This window comes from Budorcas taxicolor, chromosome 5 (assembly GCF_023091745.1).
Source record: "Budorcas taxicolor isolate Tak-1 chromosome 5, Takin1.1, whole genome shotgun sequence".
NCBI classification, from domain to species: Eukaryota; Metazoa; Chordata; class Mammalia; order Artiodactyla; family Bovidae; genus Budorcas; species Budorcas taxicolor.
The window spans coordinates 55,276,671-55,300,510 of NC_068914.1; the positions used below are offsets into that span (position 1 = coordinate 55,276,671).

Genomic DNA, 23,840 nt, shown 5'->3' on the forward strand with positions numbered 1-23,840 from the left:
AAGAAACTGTAGCCCTAGTACTTTCTGAGCTTTGTAATGTAACCCCAGGAACAAACCTCTCTAATATCTTCCTACAGACCTAGTTCTCAAATGAAGAGAGAAAGTTCGTGTGTAACTGCGTGCATTACTTTCCTTAAGAGCATGGCAGTGCTTTGTAAAGGAATATAAAAAAGTGCATTGCAAAATATTTGTTGAAGATCAGAGTAAATGTGTGATTACCAGGGTTGGTTTTTTACAAAGGAGGCAGGCTTGTGCTTTACCACAGTCAACATTTTTCAATCAATAAGAAACCATAGTACATGCTACGCTGTTCCTATGTCCTTAAATGTCATTAAAATGAATGTGTATGCTGATGTGGAAAAAACAAACCATACTATTGATGTAAGAATTAGCAGTAATGTGAAAGAAAAAACAACATTCCTCTTTAAATGCTATGTTATCAACATGGTATCCTACTAAGTATATTCTGATTCAATACATTTTTATATTATAAAATTAAAAAGTGATATGTTAAGTTCTGAAATGTCAATATTGTTTCAAAGTCTAGAGTTTTAAAATATTCCTAATTTTAGAGTTAGTGTATATATATATTTCTATGTTCTATGTCTTTTCAAAACTGTATTGGGGAAAATTCCATACATATAAAAATTGAACTCTTCTGTCTAGAACGACACAGACTTTGAGAAATATGGTATCACAAAAGGTAAAATCATAAGGATATGGATAGCCCCCCCAAAAAAGTGGACCATATTGTGTTATTTTAGAATTAGAGGATAACTGAGGCATGAAGTAAACAAATTTAGGGAAACATGATCTAGAAGTCAGTAACCTAATGGAATCTGTTAACTCCCAAGAATTAGAAAAGGATGAAAATACAAATAGCTTTAATCACCTAAAATCCTTCCTGGAACAAAACAAATCATAGGTAAATGACTTTAAGAGTAAGTTGACAAATAAGGCATCTTCGTAGGAAATGAGGAATGTTAGTATTACATCCCTAAATTCCTCTGGCATGACCTTTCCTAATAAATCCTTTAGTTTTCCCTTTCAGAGAGTTAACCTGGGTGGGATACATCCTAAGTTTAGGAAATATGGAAAGTGTCAGGTTTTTATATGCATCCATATCTAAATGTCCTTCAGATTCTCTGCTTCATGCTTAATGATACTCTGTGAAAATAAATACTAGAGTCTGATTGAAGGACAGTTACTATGGAATATTTAATATCTATTTATAATAGTGTATGTGGCTAAAGTAATGTATATCACTGTGTATCATTCTATATAGGTAGATAAAACATATCTAGCTTATTTCCAAAGATTGAAGCATATCTGACTTTAAATATATAAAAATTTGACATGTGAGATTTTTTATATGTAACATTTTGATCTTTTGTTATTAAGATTTCAGTGCATTATTTTCTGGGTTCACATAATGGCCATTAGAGTTCTACAGTGCCAGCTTGCTAGCACTTAAAGCATAAGGAGAATGTAACTAAACAAGCATCCTTCAAATAAGGAGAACTCAGGAGCAAGGCAATCCCAACAGCCGAGGCCAAGACAAAAATAACCAGTGATGGCTTCGACAATAAATAACTGTAAATCAAGGATGTCTGGGAATATCAGAAGCATTGCATACATTTTTTTCCACCTTTGCTAGAGCCAAAGGGATAATATCCAACTGTTTTCTGTTTTTTGATTTCAGTACAGAAAACTTAGTGATTTTTCAAATAATATTCTACATCCACATCTAATATCCTTTAATGGGTTTTGGGGTTAAAGTTTTTTCTTAACTGTCCTCTTAAAGAACTGGAAGTTCTATAAGAAATAATTTGATTAGGCATAATTTTATACTTTTAAATAATTTTATTAAGAATTTAGTAATTCAACTAGTACATACTACCTGCTGTATAGTAAAATGACTAAAAACATGGGCTCTAATCAAACTTCCTGGGTTGCATTTCTGCTACGTAACAACTACTTTCGTTACTGGATATTATTTAGTAATGTTGACCGCATAACTTTAAGGGTTAGATAAAATAATCCTGTAAATCACTTTGCCCAATATAGAACACAGGAAGCTCTCAATAAATAATAGTTCTTATGACTGTTAGTAATCAGTAAATTGCTTATTTTTAAAAGCCTCTAAGTTTCTGGGTGACTAAAATTTAGTTACAGGCCCTTAGGGTCTATGGTCTGGAGATAACAAACCTACTTCCCTAATCTGGGTCGGAAGACAAGCTGTAAACTCACATCCTCTCATACAGGCAAACAGATCCATATGCTCCCAGCTGCCTCCCACCATCACACACACACACACACACACACAGAAAATGCAAATTTAAACTAATATATTCTCCCATTGTGTTTGCAGAGAAGCCATAAAGCTGAAGAAATGTTTTTTCTCCCATAGAGAATGAATTCATTTTAGTAGAGTCTGAATTTTAGCTTGAGCCAGCTAAGTGAGATTCACTGTTTCCCCTGAGTAATGTAGAAAGAAGGATTTCAAATATCACAGTGCATTTTAGAACATATTAGCTTACAGGGCTTTAAGATACTAGAATTAGCAGCAAATGTGTGCAGAAGAGATTTCCAAATCTCTGTTTGACAGGACACTGTGACCTTGATAAGTGTTCCAACACCATGAAGAAGAGTTTAGCTTGCTGTTGACTCAGTTCAGTTGACTCAGATAGTTCACTCAGATACTGAGTGAATAGAAAACTGATGGCCTCCCTTTCTTAGTTGCATGACTGGCCACAGCGTCATTAAAATTGGCACATCATACCAAGTTCAAAATCTTTGGGACAGAAATGGTTCACGTAATCTGCTTGAACGATCCCCCTTCTTTAGATTCAAACACATTGTTTGGATCATTATACTTACTTAATGATACAGCAAAGTCATTTGACATATAACATGTGCTTAATTTTAAGAACTTGAGAACATGTTCTGTGTTCCATACACAGCTATACGTTTTGTAAACATTCATATTCAATCCTCAGAGGATTCCACAAAATAAATATTATAACTATATGTTATAGCTGAGGTAACAAAGAAACAGAGAAGGGAAACAATTCGCCCAAGGCCATAAACAGCAGATGGGCAGAGCCTGTGGATTCCCACTCAAACCCACTTTCCCATTTTCGCTCCACTGCTCAGCACCTTCCCAGGAAGGTTTGTTTCAAAACCTCAGAAGAATTTAGTAATAGATGACTTTGTATCATTTCCTTGTCTAGTGAAAATCAGCACTGGACATTTCAACTGTAATACCAATTTGGCAACGATTCTCGGGGAAAAATAATTTTTGATACTTGTCTTTGAAGAAAAATAATGGGAAAAGGGTTATCTCATTTTGCTAGACTGTAAAACAGTCTAAATAACAGTAATTCAAAGTCTGGTGTGAAAGAAAAATAGGCATCTAAATTAAAGAGCTCCAGAAATAGACCTAAACACAGAGAAAACTAGTGTATGATAAAGTGGTATTTTGAGTAAGGGGAAAGGGTGCACTATTTATTGTTCTAAATGGAAACAAACAATAAAACAGATTTTCCCTTATCCTGTCCCCAAATAAAAGAATCCCAATGGATTAAAAATCAAAATATTTAAAACAAGCAATAAAACCTATTAAAGCTCTGGAAGACACTATGAATGAATGTGTGAAGATAAGAATATTGGTATGACAAAGCCTTTTGTATGTATCACGCAGAAAGCCACAGTGAAAAATGAGAACTTTGATTACAATATATATAAATTTTATGTATGGCAAGATATCTAACAGATAGTGAGTCAAAGACAAATGACAAACCAAAAAAATTTCAAAACATGTAACATTTTTAGTATAAAATATCTTTTAAAATAAAAAATAGTATAAAATGAAAAGGCAATTATATAAAAGATATTTAAAATGGCCAATACACAAAGAAGCTCACTTTCACTCATAGTTAAGGCAATCAAAATAAATACTAAGATAAATCAATTTGTATCTCTCAGAAGTTCATAAATTAAAATGTTTAATAGTATCTCATGATGGTGAAAGTGGGAAGAAACAATTGTTCAAACTGTTCAAACACTTTTGTTCAGAGTGAACTGATATAATTTGAGAACAATTCATCAAGTCTTTCAAAATTTGAGAAGCACAATATGATTTTGGAATTTTACTGCTAGTAATGTATTCTACAAATAAACTCCAACATATATGCAAAATTTCAGTTATTTATTCAGCATTTTACAATAACAAAATGATATGATTTTCAATCATCCTGAAGAGCTAAATAAGTATGTTATATTCACAATGAAATACTATACGGCCTTTTAAAGTAATGAACTGTTAGGTTGGTAAAGGTATTTGTTCAGGCTTTTCCATAGCATGTTACGGAAAAATTTGAGAAAACTTTATGGCCAACTCAATAGATATTGTTATTCGCACTAATATGGAAAGATATGGCTAAATAAAATTTTTTCCAGAATAGAGGCACCAGCACCCCATTTGTGGTTAATTTTATATGACTATGTATAGAAAATCCTGGAAATAAATATGAGAACATATTAACAGTCATTGTCTTTAGGTTGTGGAAATATGGAATAAAAAGGAACTACTTTAAAATTTTATAGCCATCTGTAATTTTCAAATGTTATATCAGAAACTTCTTTGTATTTTATAGAAAAAAAGTAATTTAAATAGTATTAATATCTTATCTTTCCTTCTAGATAACAATAACAGAGTGAAGCTGATAGCTGATGCTAGTATTCCAGGATCAGATTATATTAATGCCAGCTATGTTTCTGTAAGTTGCTATTTTATATACATTTTTTATAAAACATAAAAACTGCAATAATGGTACTCTTCCAACTATTGAAAACAAGAAATGCATTACAACCTCCATAGATTTAATGTACCAGTTCCTTACAACATTAGGTATACCATGTTTTATACATGGGGAAACGGAAGCTCCAAATAGAGATTGCAATTTACCCAACAATCATTTCGCTAATAAGCAGCAGATGTCCAACTTCAAACTACATATCCCCTGGACCTTCCACTGTTTCCAGTGTTTGTCAGAAGATCCTCTGTATACAATGAGGTCAGCCAGTTTTTCAAGGAAATTAGTCAAATGGATAGTCATGTCCATATAATATAAAAACCCAATGTGCTTTTCCTCCCTTCGAGATTTTCAGTCCTTCAAGGGGACTATGATGCCATGTTCTTTCCACCCTCTGCTACTTAGAGAACGTGTACTCTTCTGCAGCCACTCAATAAACATATCTTAAGTGAACCAATGTGGGGTAAACTGTGATGAACATCACAGATAATAAACGCTTGCCACAGAGGATCGAAAATGGAATATAACCAGAGTGTTTCAAGGAGCTCTTTCTCCATGATTCTTGCTCCCTCAATGCTCACCACTATCTTAGGAACACAGAAACCCTATATGCACCCAAGACCTCCACTTGGGTTGACACAACCATGAAATCTCAAAGGAGGAATGGCTCCTGTGGTTATTTAATCCAGTCACTTAGAAAATCTTTCTGAAAAATTACTGATAATTAGAGATTAGCCTCTCTTGGCACTGACTCACTTACTTCCTCCCTAAGGCAGATGATTCTATCTCTGAACTAATCAAATATACAGTTGTGGTTTATTTTTAGAATATTGCAAATAAAAAGCTTAATTTCAGAAACTGAGTTCACCATGTATAAACACACTAAAACATAGTCAATGCAAATTCAGATTAATAATAAGTACAGTATTTTAACAAAATGACAACTTTTCTAAAAGGTAATAGGCAAATCAGTGACTTCGTTCACCCAGAATATTTAACTAGTTTGAGTTAAGATAATGAACTCTTCTCTAGATGGGAAAGGAAAGGCTGGAGCAACACGTAAGCAGAGCCCCACTGGGACCAAATGAAACGGCAGGCCTGGGCGAGACACTGAGGCAAAAAGTTTGAAGACGTTTTATTGTAAAAAAAAATGATGACTGATCCTCCATCCTGATGTCCCTGGGATTCTAAAATACCCCACTGATGTCTCAATCTTTGATATTATGAAAAAGAAAACCTAAAATACCTAACGCTATTCTTACAACTGTAATATAGCAATCTTCTTTCCTGTTAATAAGCCACCTCTTCTAGAAAGAACTGTATGCATAATTTGATCAAATATAAGTGTAGAACGCATCATGAATTTGCCTGTCATTCCTGTGCAGCGCCCATGCTAATCCTATCTGTATCTCTCCAAGTTTAGTGTATGTGCTTGCTTACAGTATATGTGCTGCCGAAGCAAGCGCATACAGTTTTTTAAACACAAGATTCATACCCTTAAATCTTCACCACTGACTTCAACTCTAATAGGTAGCAAGGTTAACCACGGTTCTCATCATGATTCTACAGATACCTGAAGCTTTCCTGTACTGCCCATAAGCCCATTTAAAAAAATTTGTTTTTCTTTTTCTTTTTTAAAAAATATAAATTTATTTATTTTAATTGGAGGTTATTTTATAATATTGTATTGGTTTTGTCATACATCAACATGAATCCGCCACAGGTATACACGTCCCCATCCTGAACCCCCCTCCCACCTCCCTCCCCGTACCACCCCTCTGGGTCGTCTCAGTGCACCAGCCCCAAGCATCCAGTATCATGCATTGAACTTGGACTGGCAACTTGTTTCATATATGATATTATACACGTTTCAATGCCATTCTCCCAAATCATCCCACCCTCGCCCTCTCCCACAGAGTCCAAAAGACTGTTCTATACATCTGTGTCTCTTTTGCTGTCTCGCATACAGGGTTATCGTTACCATCTTTCTAAATTCCATATATATGAGTTAGTATACTGTATTGGTGTTTTTCTTTCTGGCTTACTAAAAATTTTTTTTTTCTTATTCATCATCTTCTCGCCTAGGCCTGCCATTTCATTTGGTCCCCCTGGGGCTCTGCTTCTGTATTGCTTCATCCTTTCCCCAACATCAAACATAACCTGTCCTGTGTCCCACTCCCCACAAGCCTCTGTTAAGAGGGAAAAGAATTCATTCTTTCTAAATTTTACTTTGGTTAGTAATTTGTTGGGAGACAATCATAAGAAGATAATGCACAATGAACAATAAACTAAGTCTGAATATATACAGAATATACACATTCTTCTGTGGCCAAGTGATGTCGTACTGTGATAACGCTTACAACAAAGTCACCATGACCCATATGTAATAATATGCATCATCCTTACTGAGCTGCATAGGAAGCAGGTGCCGATGGAAAGCACTTTACAGTAAGGCAAGTTTCAGTATTACAGTGGGCAGTATATTCATTGTTTTTACTTTCAGGGCAATCTCCTTTGTCTGGGATGTCAGGAGAAGATGGAAATAAACTCATAATACTGTAGTGGGCTCTCACTTTTCCATCCCCAAGTTTAGGCAGTCTTCACTTCACAAACAGTACAGACTTCTCAGAGTGAAGGACACTGCAGTTTCCCCACTCCCCAGCCTTCTTCCATGGCACTTCCATGTGAAACTTCACGAACATTTGATCCAGGAGCCAAAGACAGAGGCCATCTACAAATGGACTCTAGATTCTATTTCTTTGGATGCTACAGGAAAAGGGAGAACTATAGAGTGAGAGAAGAAAGCAAAATAAGTAGTGTTTAGATGGGGGGAAGGAATGAAACCTGAAGAAGGGAAAAGGGAGTACCAGTAGGTGGTCTGAAGTGTGTGCTTTGAGACTAGGAAACACCAGGCCAGGATCTGTAATTAGATTCCTATTTGTTTACCTCTCGGGCCCTGGCTGTTGTTGGGAATTATACTCCTAAAGCTAGGACTCAACGAGAAGCTGGAAATTTTTGACTAAGGATGGACCATGGGAGAGGGGCAGAGGAGAAAATAAATACTGCATCCTTGTAAACAGCCAATAGTTGCACAAGTGAGTTCACAAATGTTTTCAAGAGAGCGAACAAGAACATTATGTAATAAGAGGAAGACTCCAACCTGCTAACCCAAATTATCTCCCCTGTCAACCTAGGATGCCTGAAATTACTTCAATTTGAGGATAGCTTTTACTGTAGTTAGACTGAAGATTAAGGGCTATGATACATATGAGCCATAATCATATCAGAAACATCAGATTTGGTCTATGCTGATAGAAGATTATAGCACCAAATGATACAATCCCTGAAACAGGGAAATGCAAATGACTAGGAGAAATATTTTATAAATTGATAAATTACACTTAATTGTCCTCACCCTTAAGACACTTTCTTCATTCGGCTTTTAGGACAACATTCTCTTGATTTTCCATCTACGGCTTTGACTCTCATCTCAGTCTCTTTGTTCTCTCTTATCTCCTTGACGACCAAACACTGAAATTATCTAGAGCCCATTCCTTGAATTTGCTGCTTCTTTTCAAACTCATTTCCTTGATGACCTCAACCATTCTTGTGATTTTAAGATGTATTTGCTGACTACTTAAAAATTATGCCTCTAGTTTGGACTGCTTTCTGAACTCCAAACTCATATACCCAATTGCTGTGATGACATTCCCACTTGAATATCCAAATGGGATTTCAAGTTTAATATGTCCATTGTGAATTCCTGATTTTCCTATTAAGTCTGCTTATGCTAGGTATGGGGAAAAAGGAACCTACCTACCTACACTGTTGGGAATGTAAATTAGTACAGCCAGTATGGAAAACAGTATGGAGCTTCCTTAAGACACTAAAATTAGAGTTACCATATGATCCAGAAATCATACTCCTGAGCATGTATCTGGAGAAAACTCGAATTTGAAAGGGTACATGCACCCCAGTGTTCACTGTGCACTGATCGAGGAATGGATAAAGGAGATGTGATGAGTGTGTATTTATGTATCACATATATGGTATATATGTGTGTGTATATATAAGTACATACAGGATATTGGCCATAAACAAGAATGGAAGGATATTTGCATCAACATGGATGGACCTAGAGATTGTCACACTAAGTAAAATCTCTCAGAAACAGAAAGAGAAATACCATGTGATATTACTTATATGTGTAACCTAAAATATGATACAAATGAACTTATTTACAAAACAGAAATAGACCCACAGACATAGAAAACAAATTTATGGTTACCTAAGGGGAAGGTGGGTGGGGAGGGATAAATTAGGGCTTTGAGATTAGCAGATACAATGTATTATATAAATAAACAACAAACTATACTGCATAACACAGGGAATGATTTTCCATAAACTGCAATAAACGGTAACGAAAAAGAATATATATTGTATATGTATAACTGAATCACTTTGCTTTACACCAGAAACACTGTAAATCAACTATATTTTAATTAAACAAAATTTTTAAAGTATGCTCATACTGAAGTTTTTTTTTTCCCCATCTTTATTTAGAATCGTTACTGACTCCTATCTTTCTTATACCCAGTATCTAATCCATAAGCAAATCTCTTGGCTCTGTCTTCAAAACACACCAGATTTTATTATTTATCACAATGCCCATTCCTATCACCCAAACTGCATTCCTTGGTTGGATTGTTGCAATATTCCAACTACTCTCCCTCCTTTCCCTTTTTATACCATTATCAGTTTGCTGTATAGAAACTAGAGTGGAACTATTAAACACACTATATATATGTTCAGAATCTTTCAATGGCTTTCTCTATCATCCAGAGTAAAAACCAAACTCTTAAAACGACCTGCTCCAGGCCCTAAAGCACTGCTCCCTTCCCTCTCTTGTCTCCAATGTCACCTTCTACTACTGTCCCCTCTTGCAGTTCCTACAACACCCCAGACACATCTCTCTTTTAATGCTGTTACGCTTGACTTTCTACCTGGAACACTTTCTCTCCAAATCTTGACGGGCTTACCTCTTTCTACTTCAAGTCTTTCCTCAAATTTCACCAATGAGCCTTTTCTGAACACCCTGTTTTCTGAAATTCTCTCATAGCACTTATCACTTTTAAAAAGCTATGTAAATCACTCATTTAATAGACCTGTTTACAGATTTAATGTCTATTTCCCTTAACTAGAATATAAGACAAATCAGGGTAGGAACTTTAGTCAATGATGAATCCTCAGTTCCTAGACTAGTGCCTGGCACACAGTAAGCACTCATAAATATTATTTGAATGGATGAATGTGCATTTTAAAAGCTGTAAAGAAATTAAAATATTAATGGTGCTTCATTCTGGATAGTGAGATTACAGATGAAGTCCATATTTTTTAATATATATTTCTGAATTTTCCTAACACTCTACATTGATTGTATAGTACTATTTAAACTAAAAAAAAAAAACCCTTTACAATGTAAATAATTACATACTGAAGTATTTCAACTGAGACTGGAAACACAGAAATGCTTTAGCACATAGTTTTTGTTTGTTTTTAGCAGGCTGAAGGTTTTGTTCCAGAAACTGTCATTGACTAGCACTGTGATTTGGGAAAAATCACCTGAAGTGGCTCATCATTCTTTAAAGTAAAACAGACTGGTTGGATTAGATTTTAGGACCACTTGAACTTTAAAATGTATACTATTCTGTATAATATTATATTCTCTGGCTACTGAGACAATTCAATTTAAAAATAAAATTCACCCTTAAACCTCATTCTTCAAAATATTTTGATGTTTGAAACAGATGTAATTCCATCACTTTTTAAAAATTTACACATCAACTTTAAGAAAAATCCACGGATGCTACTCACGTGGCATGCTTACATTCCAGGTGAACAGACCGAGTCTGAGAACGACTCGATTAAATGTATAAGAGTTGTCATAACAGGGTTGAGACAAATCTCAGGTCCTCCAATGGTTAAATGAATCTTCTTATCTTCACATTACTCTTGGTTTTAAGCTCTGGAGAATAATTACTAATACCATCATTAATGTAGATAATTTCTTGCAGGGATATATGAAAACATCTGCACGTTCTTTAAATTTATAACAATAGCTAGTGGAGTGGGTAAGACAGCTGGCTCTGGATCCAGACTATCTTACTGTGAGACCTTGAGCAAATTCACATTTCTTAGCTTCCATCTTCATCTGTAAAATGAGGATAATAACAATACTAATCCATAAGGTTTTTATGAGAAATAGGTTAATTGAAAAATGTCTAACATATTGTCTGCCATAAAACATATTATTATTATTCAGCCTTACCGTTCCCTGGTGGCTCAGACAGTAAAGCGTCTGCCTGCAATGTGAGAGACCCAGGTTCGATCCCTGGGTCGGGAAGATCCTCTGGAGAAGGAAATGGCAACTCATTGCAGTACTCTTGCCTGGAAAATCCCAGGGACAGAGGAGCCTGGTAGGCTACAGTCCATGGGGTCGCAAAGAGTCAGACATGACTGAGCAACTTCACTTTCATTCTCACTCTTTTATTCAAAGTTAGAAATTAAGAACAGCTAGTTGTACATTACATTATGAGGTTTAACTTAATGTTGGAAATGTTGAGTATCTTTTAGCATTCAAAAATATACAGTATTTTAGAATATTAGGTAATCTTACAACTAGTATGTTTTTCATGTCTCAAAAGCTAAAAAATATTATATATATATGTAAATATTGATGCAATGTTGTAATTATATCATTCTAGGGCTACTTATGTCCAAATGAATTTATTGCTACTCAAGGTCCATTACCAGGAACAGTTGGGGACTTTTGGAGAATGGTGTGGGAAACCAGAGCAAAAACATTAGTAATGCTAACACAGTGTTTTGAAAAAGGGCGGGTAAGTTATTTGAAAAGCTTTTCACAAAACCTTTATTTTACGTTTGTGTTAATTTATGTGTGATGCTGGGTTTCCCAGGTAGTGCTAGTGGTAAAGAACATGCCTCCTAAAGCAGGAGATGCAGGAAATGAGAGTCCAGTCCCTGGGTCAGGAAGATTCCCTGGAGGAGGGCATGGCAACCCACTCCAGTATTCTTGCCTGGAGAATCCCTTGGATAGAGGAGCCTGGTGGGCTACAGTCCATAGTGCTGCAGAGTCAGACACGACTGAAGAGTCACGTGTGTGACAATTTTAGCTAATACTCTGACATATCAATGACTTGGGCATGTATAAGACAGTTGTACCTTAGTAGCAATAACTTTGAACTATATATATATAATGATTCTTATAACTGGTGAATTTTCTCTTGACTACAGATCAGATGTCATCAGTATTGGCCAGAGGACAACAAACCAGTTACTGTCTTTGGAGATATAGTGATTACAAAACTAATGGAGGATGTTCAAATAGACTGGACCATCAGAGATCTGAAAATTGAAAGGGTAAAAAAAAAGAAAAAAAAGGCAGGGAAGTCGAACATGATAAAAAATATTAATGCTCTAAATGTCTAAAGTAAAATTAGTTTCTAGACATGTTTCTGTATATTCAGTAATGCTTTTCTATTATCTTCAAAATAGAAGTTTTGATTTTGATTTGATCTCTGTCATTATGTTTAACTCCAAATTACTTAGAGTTTATATTAACTCGTTAATATCAAATTCTTAGGTAAACAAGGAAAAGAATCAGGAGAAAACAACTAGATCACTAGGTTTATCTTATTTTATGAAGAAACTAAAATTTTATTTAAAACAGGAATTTCTAAAATCACGTGTCTCTATCTGTATCTTAATCGTTGGATTTTCTATTTAATCCAGACTGAATATAGAATCAATAACATAGAGATCCCACCTTTATTATGTAAATACCTATACACATAGAAAATGATATAAGGATCTTTATACTTTCTGACATTATCAGATACCCAATACCAGTGTTATAATTTGTGAGTGTGTTTATTTAAGTGGTTAGGTCAAAACTGTTCAAAATCTACTATTCTGGTGTTACAAACGTTACACTACCTTGAATATAATTACCCTACATAATCATCTGTTTGCAAGATTTGCAACAATCATGCTCACTGTTTGCATTCATACTGAAAGGTAATTTTCTGTAGTGTAGCAATAGCAGAAGAGTTTTCTTATAGGAAATCAAGAAACCACAGTTTCTCTGTAAACTATCATTTTAAACGATCGCCTTGAAAACCTGGGGAGTCAGCTACATTCAGACTTCGCTGTGATACTTAAATAACTTTATCATTCTGTCTAGCACGGGGATTGCATGACCATTCGACAGTGCAACTTTACTGCTTGGCCTGAGCATGGGGTTCCTGAGAACAGCGCCCCTCTAGTTCACTTTGTGAAGCTGGTTCGAGCAAGCAGGGCACATGATACCACACCCATGATTGTTCACTGCAGGTAAGAAAGGTTTTCAGAACCTCTTATGAAATAACTCGAAACGGGATTTAAACCCAACGTGACCTTTATGTTATCATGACACTATTGATTTTCTAGTAGAATATTAATGTAGATTCAATCCAGCTTTTAGTTGTCAGATATTTTACTGGTTATAACAAATCAAGATGTAGTTTTATAAAAGGTTAGATGGCAGAGATCAAATGGCTAAAAGAAAGACAAAATATATATCCTGGTACAAGAATTTTTATGGAATCTTTACTGGATTATACCTCTCAAAATCCTTAAAAAATATAAATAATTGTAGCCCACTACTGATGTGAATGAGTCTGGGAATGTAGAATCTTTTGAGTTTTATGAATAAATTCTTGATCCTTCATTATTTCAATTGAGATGAGTCTACTATAACAACTTAAACTCTTTTGTAAAAACAACTTCCAAGATTTGAGTTACAAAGAATCAAGAAAATGAACTTTAAAATAAAGATCAAATTAAGTGACCAACCCAAGCATGATTCCAAACTTTTGCAAACTATTCAAATATCTCTCTTTGACCTAGCTCTTTGAACATGATAAGTATAATAAATTAAGGTTTTCACTTTTATTTTCATTGGCATTTTATACCACTGAAACATCAATACTCCCCCTCAAAAATTAATAAAGCTCACAATTGTTTAGAATTCAGAGTTCTGGACATACTGATATGATTTATGCTTTCTAACATGTTATATCTAAATTAATCTCAGCATGAGTCTCTTCAACACTTGTACTTTGTAAATGAGAGAAAAAGTGGGTGATAGACAATACTGTTTTATAATTCTACTTACGTAAAGTACCTAAAATGGGGTAAATTCATAGAGACAGAAAGTGGTCTCCAGGGACTTAGAGAAATAGAGAGTTACTGTTTAATGGGTATAGAGATTCTGTTTGGGATTATGAAAATAGTCCAGAAACAGATATTGGCGATGGTTACATAAGACTGAATGTGCTTAATACCACTAAACTGTGCACTTAAATACAGTCAAAATGGTAAGCTTTGTCATGTATCTTTTGCTACAATAAACATTTAAGTAATGATTTTTAGCCACATTAATAAAGTAATTGTTAATTACAGTAACTCCAAAATCAATTGATGGATAAATATTCTAATGGGGATATACTATAATTAATGTAGTTAATATTTAGGAAAATATGAATCCATCCAGTTTTTATTTTATTTTTTTTAATTTTTACATTTACTTTTTTATTTTGCTTTACAATACTGTATTGGTTTTGCCATACATTGACATCAGCCACGGGTGTACATGAGTTCCCAATCCTGAACCCCCTTCCCACCCCATATCATCTCTCTGGATCATCCCCGTGCACCAGCCCCAAGCATCCTGTATCCTGTATCGAACATAGACTGGCGATTCGTTTCTTACATGATAGTATGCATGTTTCAATGGCATTCTCCCAAATCATCCCACCTTCTCCCTCTCCCACAGAGTCCAAAAGTTCGTTCTAAACATCTGTCTCTTTTGCTGTCTCGCATACAGGGTTATCATTACCATCTTTCTAAATTCCATATATATGTGTTAGTACACTGTATTGGTGTTTTTCTTTCTGGCTTACTTCACTCTGTATAATAGGCTCCAGTTTCATCCACCTCATTAGAACTGATTCAAATGTATTCTTTTTAGTGGCTGAGTAATACTCCATTGTGTATATGTAGCACAGTTTTCTTATCCATTCATCTGCTGATAATCCATCCGGTTTTTAAACTTTTATTTAGATGAAGAAGCTCAACACATAATTTAATTGAGTCTACATCTTCTTTTCCAGGAATATTTTAGATTTTTTAAATTGTAAGAGTAATACATACATTATGAAATATCTTTTCACATTTAAAAACATATAAAATTAAAAGTAAAAGCCTCATTCTTACCTTACCAATTCCATATACTCTCCGTACACAGAAAAATTTTAACAGACTGGTATATAGTATAAATACAGTAACATTTTGCTTTTAAAGTCAGTGATTGATTTTAAATTGGCATTACTGATGATTAAAGTGGATAGTAAGCTGCCTGTAATGTCTTCCTATTTTACATATATACTGCCACGGGATTTTAATCATGGATTTTAAAATTCACTAGAAAAGTAAAGTACCTTCTCTCTTTTAGACTCAAAAAGTGCAGCCTCATCCTTTGTGACTTATAAATAAACCTGCAGGAAAAAGTATGCTTATATTAATAATCTTTAAGTATCATTTCAAAACTTTCTCCTAAATGATCGTGTCCAACCCCAACTTCTCACCTTAGCTTTTGACCTATACATTTAGCTTCCAGTTCAACATGGCAACCTGTTAATAAGTGACCAAAATATTCTAAAAATGTGTCCAAAACAGAATGCTTGGGCCCATCTCCAAACACTCCTTCTCATCCCATCTTGGTCAACAGCAGTCCATTCTGCTTGGCCCAGAAACCCTAGACTCATCCTCGACTCTACTTCCTCTCACTCTACATCCATTCCAACAGCAAATACTCTGATCCCTGCCCCCCATCACCTCTCCACACACTCACCCCACCCTGGTCTCCTTGCTTTTCTTTGAATATGCAGAACACCCTCCCACTCGGATCTGCTCTCTTCCCTCACCTTCTGGCCATAATGCTCCTCTCCTGTGTACCAACATGGTGCACTTCTAACCCTATTCAAGTCTCATTGTCAGAGAATCTTTCTCTGATGACTCTGTCCTACCCTATCACCTTTTATCTCCTTAATTTTTATCTTTCACCATAGCACTTATTGGGCATCCCAGGTGATGCAAGTGGTAAAGAATCTGCCTGCCAATTCAGGAGACGCAAAAGATGCAGGTTCGATCCCTGGATTGGGAATATCCCCTGGATTATGAAATGGCAACCCATTCCAATATTCCTGCTTGGAAAATTTCATGGCCAGGGGAGCCTGGCAGGCTACAGTCAGTCCATGGAGCTCCTAACAGTCGGACATGACTGAGCGCACACACACACAGCACTTATCGCCACTGGGCATACCTTATACCTGTTTCTCTTCCGTGTGGACTCCATCATCCCTCTTCTAGAATCTAAGCTCTGTAAGTATTGGAGACTGTGTGGTTCGCCCCTGTACCCCAGATGCCTAGGGCAGTGTCTGACACTCAAAGTATACTGAACAATGTAATGACTGATTACTCTGCTGAGGGATATATATGTGTTATCGTGTTCAGAGTTATGTTGTAATGCTATTTCTTAGGTTGACTCATAGGCACTGTACACAGCCAGCTATTCTTAACCTACAGAAGTAGTTTCTGTATTGTTTCATATTTTTCAGAGTGACATTTGTAAGACTAGGTGACCTTTCAAATGCCTTTTTTTTTTCAGATTTACTTCCTAGATTAACCATTTAGGTACACAGGAGTCTTGTCTTTCTAATTGGAATTTCTGAATAAATCTTGTCAGGTTTAACAATTAACAGTTTATATGGAGCACATACTGTCCTTCAATATTAAACTAAATTCTTAAAAGGAAACCACTTTCCAATGTCATTATCTATGGAAGGAAAAGGAAATTCTAGGGAAAGTGAATAAGAACACACAAGAGTCTGTTTATCAATATGATGTAGAAGTGCTATCTGGGCTAAATAGTTGACATTTTCTATGTTTAGCATCACTACTGGTAACCAAAAATATATTCAAAGTTTCTGGTATTAAGACTTTTCAGTGATTTTTTAAAAATATTTCCTGTAATTCTCCAATGACACTTCTTAAAACATTATGAAAGAAGAGAAAAAGTTCAACTGGTTTTTTAAAAAAACTCCAATATTTGACAGCATGTTAAAGATAATCATCTTGCTCCTTCTAAACAGTCTTGGGAACAATATAAGTACAAAGAAACTCCAAAGAAAATCCACTTCCACATAAGAAAAGAAACTATATGTAATTTATTGCTACCATAGTTTATCTTCTTCATCACCATCCACATGAATAACCTTTTTGCTGAATAATTTGCATGTAATTTCACTCTTCCTACAGTGCTGGAGTTGGAAGAACTGGAGTTTTTATTGCTCTGGACCACTTAACGCAACATATAAATGATCATGATTTTGTGGATATATATGGATTAGTAGCTGAACTGAGAAGTGAAAGAATGTGTATGGTACAAAACCTGGTAAGACAATCCAAAACCGCAAGCAGTGTCAGCTCGAGAATTTTTCCTGGGAGGACCTTAGGGGCTCCAATCTGGTTAGACATGGACTATGGCTACAAAGCAGACACTCTTTTCTTACGTTATAAACCTGTAGGGTGGGGGCGAGGGCTTGGGGTTGGCAGCTGATGGAGATTATAGGAGAACGGACCCACATGTCCCAGTCGTCCTTCAGCACCGTTACTGATGACTCATCCTAACTTGTTTATGCTGATAGGCATGTAGAAAATAATCCGTAAAAGAGATTTGTCTTTAGTGTTTGGGAAGCACAGAAAATGAATCAGATTAATTTCTTTCGTAAACATGCTAGAAGCTGTAATTGGGAAAAGTTTAAAATATTAACTATTATGTTGATCTATGTACTTCCCTTGTCCATATTTATCCCTTTTGTATATTAGTACTAATAATGTTTGTTAAGAATATTATCAGCTATCTGGGAGTCTTTGTTTGGTTGTTTTAGTTTGAAAGCAAAAGTATTTTTAAAATCTAGATTTCAGTCATAAAAGAAATCGCATAGTACAGTGGTAAACTGAGACCCCTCTGCTGAGTGTCTAGTCGGTTCCAGGTACTATACTAGATCATTTTCATGTATTATCTCATTTAATTCTTTATTTGTAAAGCAGGTCCAATGAAACTAATCAATAGACTAGGTATTACCGGCTCTTCTTTACAAATAGGGAAGCAGATGTTCCAAAAATTTAAGTGATATTCAAAGGTTATAAGTGCCAGAGCCAAAATTCAAACCCATCTGTCTAATTATACTAAGATGTTCTTCTCGTATCTTTGGATTGATATTTTTATACTATACAGATTTTTCTCAGAGTAAATATGCAGATCTTCTATAATGGTATTTTCTAGGGTACCAACTAGAAAACATAAGTGGCTATATAGTTAGAGGTGGGAGTAAACAGGCTCTTTGCTAAAATAAGTTTGAGAAAATTTCTTAGAGCCTCTATGCTAATGTGCACTGACATTTATAAATACAGAGCCCTTGTGGAAACAACATTTCCCAAACTTATATAACAATGGTGTCCTTGAACCCTTTTGACCCCAAAACATGTAACACCACGTCACGGAACATTAATGTTCTTAGGAAGATGTGGCTCTAGACCAGACACACCCAAACTTTTCAAAATGTACATCCCTTTCAGGAGAAAAGTTTCGGCATTCAATTCCTGGGCTTCTCTGGTGGCTCAGACGGTAAAGCATCTGTCTACAATGCAGGAGACCTAGGTTTGATCCCTGGGTGGGGAAGATTCCCCAAAGAAGGAAATGGCAACCCACTCCAGTATTCTTGCCTGGGAAATCCCATGGACAGGGAGCCTACAGTCCGTGGGGTGGCAAAGAGTCAGACATGACTGAGCACCATAAGCACACACACAAAAATGAATATATGTATTTTAAAGATGTAGTTTGAGCCACTATGTATATTATAAAGTATACACAAATAAATCGAAAACCATGAGGTAAAGGTCAAAGAAGCAGTTCTGACAACTTTGCTAATAGTGGTGGCATGGCTCAGTCCATAAAGAATCTGCCTGCAGTGCAGGAGACCTGGGCTTGATCCCTGGGTTGGGAAGATCCCCTGGAGAAAGAAATGGCTACCCACTCTGGTATTCTTGCCTGGAGAATTCCATGGACAGAGAACCCTGGCGGGCTATGGTCAGTGGGGTTGAAAAGAGCTGGATATGACTGAGGACTTGAATGCAAAAGTGGGAAGTCAAGGGATACCTGGAGTAATAGGCAACTTTGGCCATGGTATAAAAAATGAAGCCGCGCAAGGCTAACAGTTTTGCTAAGAGAACACACTGGTCATTGCAAACACCCTCTTCCAACAACACAAGAGACTACTCTATACATGGACATCACCAGATGGTCAATACCGAAATCAGATTTATTATATTATTTGCTGGCCAAAGATGGAGAAGCTCTATACAGTCAGCAAAAATAAGACTGGGAGCTGACTGTGGCTCAGATCATGTACTCCGTACTGCCAAATTCAGACTTAAACTGAAGAAAGTAGGGAAAATCACTAGACCATTCAGGTATAACCTAAATCAAATCCCTTATGATTATCAAGTGGAAGTGACAAATATTCAAGGGATTAGATCTGATCGACAGAGCGCCTGAAGAACTGTTGGACGGAGGTTTGTAACATTATACAAGAGGTGGTGATCAAAAACATCCCTAAGAAAAAGAAATGCAAAAAGGCAAAATGGCTGTCTGGGGAGGCCTTACAAATAGCTGAGAAGAGAAGTGAAAGCCAAAGGAGAAAAGGAAAAATATACCCAACTGAATGCAGCATTCCAAAGAAGAGCAAGGAGAGACGACAAGAAAGCCTTGCAAAGAGAGTAGTACAGAGAAGTAGATGAAAAACAATGCAATGGTAAAGACTACACATCTCTTCAAGAAAATCAGAGATAGCAAGGGAACATTTCATGCAAAGACGGGCACAATAAAGGACAGACATGGTATGGACCTAACAGAAGCAGAAGATATTAAGACAGGTGGCAAGAATACACTGAAGAACTGTACAAGAAAGATCTTCATGACTCAGATAACAATGATGGTGTGATTACTCACCTACAGCCAGATATCCTGGAATGAGAAGTCAAGTGGACCTTAGAAAGCATCACTACAAACAAATACAGTGGAGGTGATGGAATTCCAGCTGAGCTATTTCATATCCTAAAAGATAATGCTGTGAAAGTGCTACACTCAATATGCCAGCAAATTTGGAAAACTTAGCAGTGACCACAGGACTGGAAAAGGTTAGTCTTCATTCCAATCCCAAAGAAAGGCAATGCCAAAGAATATTCAAACTACTACACAATTGCACTCATCTCACACGCTAGCAAAGTAATGCTCAAAATTCTCCAAGCTAGGCTTCAACAGAACATGAACCATGAACTTCCAGATGTTCAAGCTGGATTTAGAAAAGACAGAGGAACCAGAGATCAAATTGCCAACATTCACTAGATCATGGAAAAAGCAAGAGAATTCCAGAAAAACATCTACTTGTGCTTCATTGAGTACACTAAAGCCTTTGACTGTGTGGATCACAACAAACTGTAGAAAATTCTTCAAGAGATGGGAATATCAGGCAACCTTACCTGCCTCCTGAGAAATCTGTATGCAGGTCAAGCAGCAGCAGTTAGAAGCAGACACGGAAAAATGGACTAGTTGCAAATTAGGAAAGGAGTACGTTAAGGCTGTATATTGTCACCCTGCTTATATAACTTATATGCAGAGTTCAGTTCAGTCGCTCAGTCGTGTCCGACTCTTTGCGACCCCATGAATCGCAGCACGCCAGGCCTCCCTGTCCATCACCAACTCCCGGAGTTCACTCAGACTCATGTCCATCGAGTCCGTGATGCCATCCAGCCATCTCATCCTCGGTCGTCCCCTTCTCCTCCTGCCCCCAATCCCTCCCAGCATCAGAGTCTTTTCCAATGAGTCAACTCTTCGCATGAGGTGGCCAAAGTACTGGAGCTTCAGCTTCAGCATCATTCCTTCCAAAGAAATCCCAGGGCTGATCTCCTTCAGAATGGACTGGTTGGATCTCCTTGCAGTCCAAGGGACTCTCAAGAGTCTTCTCCAACACCACAGTTCAAAAGCATCAATTCTTTGGCTCTCAGCCTTTTTCACAATCCAACTCTCACATCCATACATGACCACAGGAAAAACTATAGCCTTGACTAGATGGACCTTAGTCGGCAAAGTAATGTCTCTGCTTTTGAGTATACTGTCTAGGTTGGTCATAACTTTTCTTCCAAGGAGTAAGCGTCTTTTAATTTCATGGCTGCAGTCACCATCTGCAGTGATTTTGGAGCCCAAAAGATAAAGTCTGGCACTGTTTCCACTGCTTCCCCATCTATTTCCCATGAAGTGATGGGACCAGATGCCATGATCTTCGTTTTCTGAATGTTGAGCTTTAAGCCAACTTTTTCACTCTCCTCTTTCACTTTCATCAAGAGGCTTTTTAGCTCCTCTTCACTTTCTGCCATAAGGGTGGTGTCATCTGCATATCTGAGGTTATTGATATTTCTCTCTGCAATCTTGATTCCAGCTTGTTTCTTCCAGTCCAGCGATTCTCATGATGTACTCTGCATATAAGTTAAATAAGCAGGGTGACAATATACAGCCTTGATGTACTCCTTTTCCTATTTGGAACCAGTCTGTTGTTCCATGTCCAGTTCTAACTGTTGCTTCCTGACCTGTATACAGATTTCTCAAGAGGCAGGTCAGGTGGTCTGCTATTCCTATCTCTTTCAGAATTTTCCACAGTTTATTGTTATCTACACAGTCAAAGGCTTTGGCATAGTCCATAAAGCAGCACTGAGCGCAGGCGGCTGTGAGCCCGAGGCCAGGGGCGGCAGCTGGGAGGAGCTGCCCACACCCGAGGCCTGGGCCTGTGGCCAGGAGGAGCAACCAGAGGAGCAGTGGCTACGCAGGCGCAGGAGGGCTTAGGGGAGCTATCCCACGTTGAAGGTCAGCAACGGAGGCAGTAAGGAGATACCCCTCATGCAAGGTAAGGAGCAGCGGCTGTGCTTTGCTGGAGCAGCCGTGAAGAGATACCCCACGCCCAAGGTATGAGAAACCCAAGTAAGATGGTAGGTGTTGCAAGATGGCATCAGAGGGCAGACACACTGAAACCATACTCACAGAAAACTAGTCAATCTAATCACACTAGGACCACAGCCTTGTCTATATGCAGAGTACATCATGAGAAATGCTGGGCTGGAGGAAGCACAAGCTGGAATCAAGACTGCCAAGAGAAACATCAATAACCTCAGATATGCAGATGACACCACTCTCATGGCAGAAAATGAAGAACTAAAGAGCTTCTTGATGAAAGTGAAAGAGGAGAGTGAAAAAGTTGGCTTAAAGCTCAGCATTCAGAAAATGAAGATCATGGCATCCGGTCCTATCACTTCATGGCAAATAGATGGGGAAACACTGGAAACAGTGACAGAGCTTATTTTCAGGGCTCCAAAGTCACTGCAGATGGTGACTGCAGCCACGAAATTAAAAGACAACGCTTGCTCCTTGGAAGAAAAGCTATGACCAACCTAGACAGCATATACATTATCATATGCAAAATAGATAGCCAATGGGAATTTGCTGTATGGCTCAGGAAACTAAACAGGGGCTCTGTAAAAACCTAGAGGGGTGGGATGTGGAGGAAGATGTGAGGGAGGCTCAAAAGGGAGGGGCTCTATGTCTATCTATGGCTCATTCATGTTGAAGTTTGACAGAGAATAACAAAAGTCTGTAAAGCAATTATCCTTCAATTAAAAAATAAATTTGAAAAAGAATCTCAAAGAAGAAAAAAAAAAAGCAAAGACATTACTTTGCCAACAAAGGTCCATATTATAGTCAAAGCTATGAATTTTCCAGTAGTCATGTCACACGATGGATGTGAGAGTCGGATTGTAAAAACGGCTGAGCGCCAAAGAAATGAGGATTTTGATCTGTGGTGCTGGAGAAGACTCTTGAGAGTCCCTTGGACTGCAAGGAGATCCAACCAGTCCATCCTAAAGGAGATCAGTCCTGAATATTCATTGGAAAGACGGATGCTTAAGCTGAAACTCCAATACTCTGGCCACTTGATGTGAAGAACTGACTCCTTAGAAAAGACCCTGATGCTGGGAAAGACTGAAGGTGGGAGGAGAAGGGGACGACAGAGGATGAGATGGTTGGATGGCATCACCAACTTGATGGACATGAGTTTAAACTTGCTCCAGGAGTTGGTGATGGACAGGGAAGCCTGGTGTGCTGCAGTCCATGGGGTCACCAAGAGTCGGACACGACTGAGTGACTCAACAACAACAAAATGACTAAAACTTATATTATCATTAGGTATTTTCAAAAGATAAAATAAATACTTAGCAGAAAATGATTCTGTTTCAATAATGGTCCCAAAATATATATTTTAAATTATTTATCGTTTTTATAAGTGTCTAGCTCACTGCAGATGGTGATTGCAGCCATGAAATTAAAAGACGCTTACTCCTTGGGAGAAAAGTTATGACCAACCTAGATAGTATATTCAAAAGCAGAGACATTACTTTGCCAACTAAGGTCCGTCTAGTCAAGGCTATGGTTTGTCCTGTGGTCATGTATGGATGTGAGAGTTGGACTGTGAAGAAGGCTGAGAGCCAAAGAATTGATGCTTTTGAACTGTGGTGTTGGAGAAGACTCTTGAGAGTCCCTTGGACTGCAAGGAGATCCAACCAGTCCATTCTGAAGATCAGCCCTGGGATTTCTTTGGAAGGACTGATGATAAAGCTGAAACTCCAGTACTTTGGCCACCTCATGCGAAGAGTTGACTCATTGGAGAAGACTCTGATGCTGGGAGGGATTGGGGGCAGGAGAAGGGGACGACTGAGGATGAGATGGCTGGATGGCAT

At 37.2% G+C, this 23,840-nt stretch overlaps 1 protein-coding gene and 1 non-coding gene across 2 annotated transcripts in view; one reads left to right on the forward strand and one right to left on the reverse strand.

The window, feature by feature from the left end:
- Window positions 1-23,840, forward strand: part of PTPRQ (protein tyrosine phosphatase receptor type Q) — a 236,614-nt gene that overhangs the window by 207,038 nt on the left and 5,736 nt on the right. The window contains exons 39-43 of the mRNA XM_052639801.1: window positions 4,705-4,781; window positions 11,582-11,716; window positions 12,132-12,257; window positions 13,081-13,229; window positions 17,256-17,391. Of these exons, the coding sequence (XP_052495761.1) occupies window positions 4,705-4,781; window positions 11,582-11,716; window positions 12,132-12,257; window positions 13,081-13,229; window positions 17,256-17,391 (623 nt within the window). The remainder of the gene's footprint in view (window positions 1-4,704; window positions 4,782-11,581; window positions 11,717-12,131; window positions 12,258-13,080; window positions 13,230-17,255; window positions 17,392-23,840) is intronic.
- On the reverse strand, window positions 6,158-6,262 carry LOC128049125 (U6 spliceosomal RNA). The gene has a single exon (XR_008199492.1). It is a non-coding gene; the product is annotated as a U6 spliceosomal RNA (small nuclear RNA).